General features: G+C 39.3%; 1 protein-coding gene across 1 annotated transcript in view; it reads right to left on the bottom strand.

Annotated features, from left to right (window-relative positions):
• The window catches only part of LOC139469762 (uncharacterized), a 67,150-nt gene extending 58,528 nt beyond the window's left edge, over positions 1–8,622 (bottom strand). Inside the window, exons 1-3 of the mRNA XM_071252044.1 lie at positions 8,483–8,622; positions 2,761–2,832; positions 1,943–2,017 (exon numbers count right to left, since the gene is read on the bottom strand). Coding sequence (XP_071108145.1) covers positions 1,943–2,017; positions 2,761–2,832; positions 8,483–8,492 — 157 coding nt within the window. The 5' untranslated portion in view covers positions 8,493–8,622. The remainder of the gene's footprint in view (positions 1–1,942; positions 2,018–2,760; positions 2,833–8,482) is intronic.
• Between the last annotated feature and the right edge of the window lie 357 nt (positions 8,623–8,979).

An 8,979-nucleotide genomic window follows, 5' to 3' on the forward strand; every position in this document is an offset into this window, starting at 1 on the left:
GACAGTTTAGTGCAGTCTTGGACATATATTGGTCCTCTTATACACAATATGCCTTATACGCAGTACGTCCTTGCTTGTACATAACACTGCAGCAGCTTAGTTGTGGAAGACTTGCCAAGACAAATATTCCTAACATTGATACACTGTGTAATCACTGTCCCTGTTTATTTGTTTGTTGTTTAACGCCATATTCAGCAATTTTCAAACTACGACGACAGTCTGTACCAGACAATCCAATGATTGACATCATGAGAATCAATCTGCGCTATTGAGATACAATGACCTACATTAACCAAATCACCGAGCCTGCCAACCAGACTCCGTTAGTCGCCTCTTACGACAAGCATGGTTTGAATACCTATTCTTACCCGGATCGTCACGGGGACAAGCATGGGTTATTGAAGACCAAGTCTAACACGGATCTTTCGGGGCTTGCTTTCCATGAACATAATCCTGCTGTAATATTACTGAAAGGAAGCTCACACATTCTTGCTACCCCTCGACGTATTGTTAACGACGAGGAGTGTTCCAAAACGCGAGTATATTTAACACTAAAAAACTTGTCATCGAGTTCTTGCCATCCCTTATCATGATTTGTCGTGACGGTTGGTGACATTGCTTTTCATAGAACAGCATGAATGTGAACGATAAAAGGCATACGTATATTTACATAAATATACACTCGTAAGATGCCACCCTGTTTAACACTAAACGAATCAGCCACACTAGTGCATACCATTACTCTGTAGTATGTTTGACCAGGGCAATTAGATGTTGTCTCGACAGCTGGGATGTAAATAGGAGAAACTGTCGCTCTGAATAGGTCATTCAATCATCTGAGCTATGTGCGTTTGTTTAGGTGTGGGTGTCTAACCTGGGACGTATGTCCTGATTGTTTAGGTCTTGTGTTAACCCTGACACGAGACATAATAGATTACATCATTTACATAGGTATGTGGGATACACTTTCGGCATTCTTCAATACCGTTATGTAGTTATTTAACCGGCATGCATAGGCAGACACTTACAAGATAATGATGCATCTTATTGATTATCGAGTATGTCATATAATGAAAAGGAAAATATGCAATTAACAACCATACAATTCATATTAAATATATTCAAAGACGGATTGGTTTGAAATGTAATTAGCCCGAATGAGTGAGTGAGGATGATTTAAGCCAATTTTAGCAACAACTGCGGGGTAAGACCAAAATAAACTTCACACATTGTACCAATTTTGGGAATCGAACTCAGGTCCTCCGTGTGGCGAGCGCTTTAAGGTCATTCACAACGAAGGCTACTCTTCCTACCCCAGAATATGGAAAGTAGTAATAGATTTGAATATTGGACGGATGTATGAAATTATATGCATTGATTATGACTGTAATATTTAGAATAAGTTTAACAAGACTGTACATAACTATTAATGACATTTATAAACAGCTTGTCCTCAGTAGAGGAACGTGATAAGTTTCTACATTAAGTATTAAAGGGTGGACTCGTAAGGATTTGATAACTCTCAGTGAGATTCTGTTGAAGAATGAATACATGCTATCCTATATGTTTGGCAAAAAGGCTGACAAAGATTGCGACTTGGGTCAAGGCACGTTACATTTTGTGTCATCGTACTCCAACGGCTTGGGGCTGTCCCCGTGCTATCTACAAGTGGTTCATCTGGTCAAGACTCGGATGCTCATTTGCTGCCATGCATAGGCGGATCTGGAGGGGTTTGGGGTGGGTTGGGGTTGGGGTGGGGTGGGTTGGTGTTGGTGGGTTGGTAGGTTGGTGGGGTTGGGTGGCGTGTAATATGTTGTAGGCAGTAAAACTGACTGAGAGAGGATTTGGATATTTTGGACCCCTCCTTTATAAAAATGCTGGATCTGCCCTTGTCGTGTAACGACTTTCGTGCTTTCAGCATTGATATGTACTATGTATTTACCAACAGGTGCTGTTTTGACCACACGGAGTGTCTGCTGACCGGGAGTGACCCTGGGTGCCTGATTTCCGACCTGTCCTGCAACACAAACACGAGAATCATTAACAAAGCAAAGAAATCATCACGATTTAAAACTTCAGGACAACCAAGCAGAGACAAAAAACATAATGCTTAAACATGAAAAAGAATATATACTGTTTATGTGATGAAAATAAGGCTGTGATATGGAAATCTATTTTCCCAGTAGTTTCTCGAGTTCTGATCTGAGAATAGCACTACCAGTATGCCCCATGTAAGTTGTGTTCAAATATTTCGCGAACACTTAACATTCGTTAACGCTATAATAATATGCATATTTAACTCCCTCATCTCAATTGTGTTTTCTCTTTTCACATAATTGCGATTCGTGTGGATAAACGATTAAATGTAGACGTCATATTGTAATACGTTCACGCAACGCCTATTTTTGGTAGCAAGACTTTGAAGCAGTCAGTTACGTTCAATTAAACAAGCAGGTACGTTTTAACGATGGCTTTTTCCGTAAGAGTAAACTTCTAATTAATGAACTAACTTCTTGTAAGGCTGGCGTGTTGACGACGTTACGACATCCTTTATTTTGGCCACGTTCGCTTCCAAGCCACTACTCTACACGTGCAGCCGGTGTGAAAGGAACGTATTGCCCACGGCTGACATGCACACAAAAACATTAACGTTTTAACCGATGATATTAAAGAAAAAGAATGAAGCACGTTCAGTGGTCTTAGGAATAATTTGTGAAAGTGACTGTTCCTGTTTCTTTACTTGAACTCGTATTGTCTCACCTGACACAAGGGAAAAGCAGATCAAAAAGACCGCCGCCCAGGTAAGCGCGTTCCGTCGCATGTCGATACGACCTGTAAATGTTTAAAAAAGGCTTGTTGAATGAATAAAATATACATGACATGATGTAAGTATCGTTCTTTCGAAAAATGAAACAAGATTTAATGATATATTGGTTTACATGGTGTTAAACATGGCACTGCGTTATTGTTCAAAATAAAAATGACTATTGTGTTACACAGTCATGGACGTCTATATACGCGTTAACAGACATCCGAAATACATCATGAAGTAACCCAAATATTACAATACAGTTATCAACAATCGCCGATAGGTCATGTGAGTGGGCTGGGTTAAACAGTTTTTCACTTATATCAAGTTATGACAGATGAATCTATAACACAACACAAGTTACCACTTTGATAACATACACAAGTACATATGATTGTTTCTTTGGTACTGTTTAAATGAAACTAGGGACTAGTCTACAACAAATAACATCAACCTTTTTAAAAAATTGAACTATTTTCCAATGTTTACTTCTTTAATACTGAGTATTAAAGAAATTCTAGTGAAATATAGGTTATGGACCTTCTACCGAAAGGACCATGTAAACAGAATGCTTAAGACTAAAACAGTTACTTGTTCAAACGGTCATGCTTCACACACGTTTGTAGTGTCACACAGCTGTGCTCCAGAGACCTGGGTGTCATTAAACAAGAATAAAGTAATACTGAAAACATGGTGATACTTTCCCAGGTTTATGAATAACAGCTAGTTCTACAAATAGATAATAATAAAAAGGATAAAAAACGATCACTGATTAATTAAATAGTGACATAAGTGTGTCATGTAACACATGAATAGAAGAAAAAATGTTCAGGTCGAAAGCATAGTGATACAGTTTGGATGTCAGTCGATCTCAGCATGTGATGCCACGCGATTCCAGAAATAATTTCATTTAGTGACAAAACTGATACTGGAATAGGTATCAGTTTAAACCTCTTCCTAGATTCTATCCCACCACATTGAAAATGGGTCAGGGCGAGTGGCTCTTCACAAAACCTGACCTTGTTGCAGAACATGACTTCCTTGGGTGTGGTGTCGTATTACTGCTTAAACACAAACCTCACGCACCGCCATAATCTACCCACTTAAACGTCAGCATACACAAATTTGTTATTTACTCAAGAAAATATGTTTACACATTTTAACTGAGGGGCAACAGAAAGCATACCGAGTTTCTTTATGAAATTAAAAATTGAAAGAAATGTTGGGCGTGATTTTATCTATTCAAAAATCCTTTAGTCCTGCAAAAAATGTAAAAAGGTTCTCTGTGGCTGGGTAATATTGTGTAAAAATACACTGGATCAAAGAAGACTGGGTTAAGAAATGAATTAGCAACCACATGCCCCCTATCATGGTTGAAATGTAAATTTGTGCCGATAATCCCCCATATTTATTGATTTTTAAAGACAAGATGTATAAAATACCCATCAGGAGTTGAATTAAGCGAAAACAATTGAAAGTTTTAAATCAAATTATCTTTAAAAATATAAAACGATGTAGACATATTTTTTGAGTGCTGACTGGGCGCCAGCACAGGTCCTTAAGTTGAGATATTTACAATTGAAAATCAAACATTTGATAATAACAAGTGAAAGGTGTGCAGTTTCTGAGTAGGTATTCAAAACTGATGACGGTACGTCTGTATTTGTAAATGGTATGACTCAAGTTACCCTTTTATGCTTTAAGTAGTTCATATGAGACATTGCATTCTCACGTACTGAATAATCGTGAAATAACGTCTGGAGCTTATAGATCACAAAACACAAAGAGCACACATCGTACAAGTGTAGTTTCATACTTCCAAGCTTGTGTTGAATGTCAACACGGAACGAACAGTCACTAAGGCGTATCAAGGCTTTAATAGGAAGCTTTCCACGGCAAATGGGGTGTGTATGTACATAGCAACCCCCCATAGAATGAACGGTTTTGTGGTTACTCCCAGTTTTGAAACCCACGTTACTCACTGTATACATTTGTGTCAGGTATGAATGCAGGTCGCGGTAGAGTCTGCACACAAACATACATGCAGTCATGGGCGTGTCGCTGTCGTAAGACAGCAGAGTGGGCCAAAATAGGTTACCCTTGTGTACGCACAGATGTGTAAGACTGTAGAAAAGCCATTGTGCTATTGTCTGGGCTGAAACTGCCTGTGAAGACTTAGGTTTCTTCCGTATGGGCGGAGTACGGCTGTACGGCGTCAGGCAATTAACACTGTTTTATGCAAATTCTAGTGGCGGGTGCTTCCGGTAGGAAAGAACATGCTTACCCTTTTCGCGAACACCTGGTGTCATCACTGACCTTCAGTGATCCATTCATATAATTTTAACGCTTTTTTTGTCTTTTACGACAAATTGAATCTGTTCGGCTGATAACCGAGACTTATTATTCTCTGGCGTTGACGGTTTATACACATCATGAAATGACTTATTAGTACATGCTGAACTGTTACGCTGCCTCCGTGGTCTTGTGGTAGAGCGTCCGCCCGGAGAGCGGAAGGTCCGGGGTTTGATCCCCGGCCGCGTCATACCAAAAGTCGCTAAAAGATAGTACTTGTTGTTACCCTGTCTGGCACTCGGCATTAAGGGGCTAAAACAAGGACTGGTCGGCTCGGAGTCAGTATACTGTGTCTGAGTGGGGTATTCATGTTAAACTGCGGCATGGTATCCCAGTGAGCTAGCACTGTAAATCGGCATCAGTCCGGACTAGTACAAGCAGCAACAAACACACACACGTACGTGCATGCACGTCGCTATATAAGTGCAATAGTCTTGGACGCGACGTTAAACCTAATTTCACCACCTCACCTGAACTGTTACCCTAACGGAAATGGAGTGAGTGGAAGAGATTTGGTTAACGATGCTTTTAAGATTATATCAGTTTTGTCATGGCATTGGTGTGTCAAGCTAAACAAATGCAGGTCGTAGGCGTTTAATATGGATCATGATTAGTCGATTCTGGGATTCGAACCAACAGTTGGCACATCCTGGTACTGCTTCAGGGTACAGGTCTGCACAGCGAAAGTGAAAAGGATGTAGGGGAAACAGCTTTCAATATTGCTTACGTTTTTTTGGATTACAGTAAACTACGGTTATAATGAACTCAAAGGGACTAGTAATTTTAGTTCGTTATAACCGTAATTCGTTATAAGCATATATACAGCATAACTACAGCATATAGTCGAGACTAAAAAGTTAGTTCGTTATAAGCGTATTCGTTATAACCGTAGTTTACTGTATAGTCTAGTGTTTTGTGAAGTGGGTATTGCAAACATGCATATCAGAGCATTGTCTCATGACATGAAGCTTACCTCATCCATTGTTTTCAGAACCGCTAAAGATTAAACTAACTGCAGGGTCTTTACAAAAAGGACAAAGCAACTTTTTACAACACTTTCATGGGTAATATGCATTAGAATACTTTACGGGACAGAGGAATCCGTGATTTAGCGTTGAAGGTGCCAAGGCAAGAGTACAAACTCATCAATGGAATTTCCCGTGAGTCGAAAATCCATAGCGCTGAATTTATTCTCAATCCTCTTAAAATGTTTGCCGACTTAAAACAAATTTAGTTAAAAGGACTTTCAATTATGTTCGGTAGTCATTGAAATATGTTTCATTATGCCTGACGCAGATAGTTTTCAGCTGCATCTCATTACACTGGCGCAAGTAATATCATCATACCGTGTTCATGCCACAGAAGATGTGGTGACGTTAGAGCAAAACGTTGACCTAGGCAACGTCTATTTAAGAAACCAGCACACTCGACTATGTATTTAAAAAATGAATAATATATTCAGGGTTAGATCATAAATACCTTGTCAGCGAGAAGGATTTAACACCGCGTCACCAATGTGGTAGGAATGTCTATTTTGTCGCAGATCGCGGGCGGATCCTGGCACAAGTAAGGGATGTAACTCTAGACCATTTAATTTAACCATCAACATGTAACCAAGTCAACCTGCACCCATCCACGTGCACCATTCAGGATGAACGTGTACCACATACTTAACGTTTGGGCTGGACCCGCACGGGCAAACCGTGAATAAACTTCCAAGCATAGCAACGGGTTAGTGGCACATATTTATGAGTGCAGCAGAAGCTATGTTTGGAATGCTTTTGAAAAGCTTGTGATACCTTTCGTTAAACATTATAAGACATTATCATCCCCACTTCTTTGGTCTTTCCGTTTACGCTAAATAAGTTGTTATATTAACATTGTAACAAGACTGGCAATAATATAATAATAATGATTATAATAGGTTCATTTTAATGGAGCGTAAACTTATAACACAGGAGCATGCTTGCGTGAATATTATTGACAGTTTCACGTATAGAGGAGCGGCACAGTGTGCCAGTTGTTTAATATTAGCATGACAAAATTAGATGGACGAGGGTTCGAATTTCTTTGTGATCATCCTTTGTACAATTCCGAGGGTATCCCTATATCCCCTCTGATTAGATAAATATACAGCAGGAATTAAAATCACATGTTCATTTTCGGTTATGTGACCATGTTAATTGTATTTTGGACAGCGTTACAAAGCATGTGAAGGGTACTTTTGTTGGGGATGTTTCAGAAATATTTCATTTGTCACATTTATGAATGCTTTCAATACGCACTGTGACCACTAATCATTTAAGTGAGTAAGTGAGTGAGTTGGGTTTAAGCCTATGGTATTCGTGTTCAGACATGATGGATGGGGTAGATATATGTATATACAAAACCTCATCGCCATACAATAATTAGTCTCGAAGAGTGTCTGCCCAAACAGATTCCATAGGCATAAAAAGCAAAATAGAGATGAGAATTGTATGAATACGTTCACACAAAGGGTAAGCATGTCTTGCTCTACGAGTAGCACCCGCCACTCTCGCCATTTTCATTAAAAAATTGAGTGCGAGGTGAGATCGTGAAAACCCGTGTGAAGGTCATATCATTGGATAACAGCGTACATCATACTGACAAGCAACGTATCATATTTCGTAATTGCTCTGAATGCCTACCCTGCAATTTCTGGAATAACTTAATCAGGACTTGATTGTAGAACCTTGATTGGAATTCTTACTTGTAAGTAAAAGGAATCTTTCCATGTTAATTGAAGCACCAAAGCAACTAAGAAATGTATTCGACATAAGCTGGAGTTGATTGTATATTCCTCGACAGAAACGGGAGATTCACGACTGAAAAATCGAAATCATCTCTCTTTTCGTAGCTCTTCGTACAAAAGTGCCAATATGTTGAAGATCTATGCATAGATAAGGTCTTTGAAAGGCAAAGAAGTGATTCACACAAGGAAGAGAATATATGGATGTCAACTTCTTAATTATCAGGTACTCAACGTTTCGGAGTATATGCTTACTCCTTCATCAGGTGGGTGAAGGAGTAAGCATATACTCCGAAACGTTGTATACCTTATGATAAAGAAGTTGACATCTATATATTCTCTTCCTTATATGCATAGATAGATACGACCCGCGAAATGTTTAGGAAATATTCCCAAACATGTGTCATCCATAACACAAAGATGATTTAGATATCCTTTCAACTTAATCAAATGGTAAGATCTCACAATGCTATTAAGTTAAACCTCAACACAGGTTGAAAAAAAACTATCAGCATATTTCATACTAGTTTGGATCTATTCAGTCGGCTTACCTTTCTCCATGAGTAGAGATTCCCAGTGAAGGCCGTCGATTTGGCCTTTTTATAAAGCCAGCGTCCAGTACAAACCTGTTTGATCACATGATATGTGATTGCATATTTCCGGAAAGAGGGGTCCGATGGTACTGCGGGTTTCAATTCACCAACCGGTGTGCAGAGCTGTAGTGTAAACACAGGGAACGCTAACCAAACGCAAGGGTAAACAAACGATCTACACTAGACATACGTCGGGAACCACACCACACATTCACCCGTCCATGCCCGGTATCCCTCTCAACATTTCCGTGATTCATTTCAAATCGTTAGAGTTCGCGGTTACTCGTAATAGTGGATGATGGTAAAGATTTGTATCGCAGTGTCTGTACAAATTTACTTTATAACATCAAACGTTCCATCTGTGAAGACGAGAGAAGGCATAACGTGTGTTTTTTCAGTGAGTGAGTGAGTGAGTGAATATGTTTTTACGCTGCTTTTAGCAATATTCCAGCAAT

Source organism: Haliotis cracherodii, unplaced genomic scaffold (genome assembly GCF_022045235.1).
Source record: "Haliotis cracherodii isolate W230 unplaced genomic scaffold, xgHalCrac1.p SCAF_2, whole genome shotgun sequence".
Lineage (NCBI taxonomy): Eukaryota > Metazoa > Mollusca > Gastropoda > Lepetellida > Haliotidae > Haliotis > Haliotis cracherodii.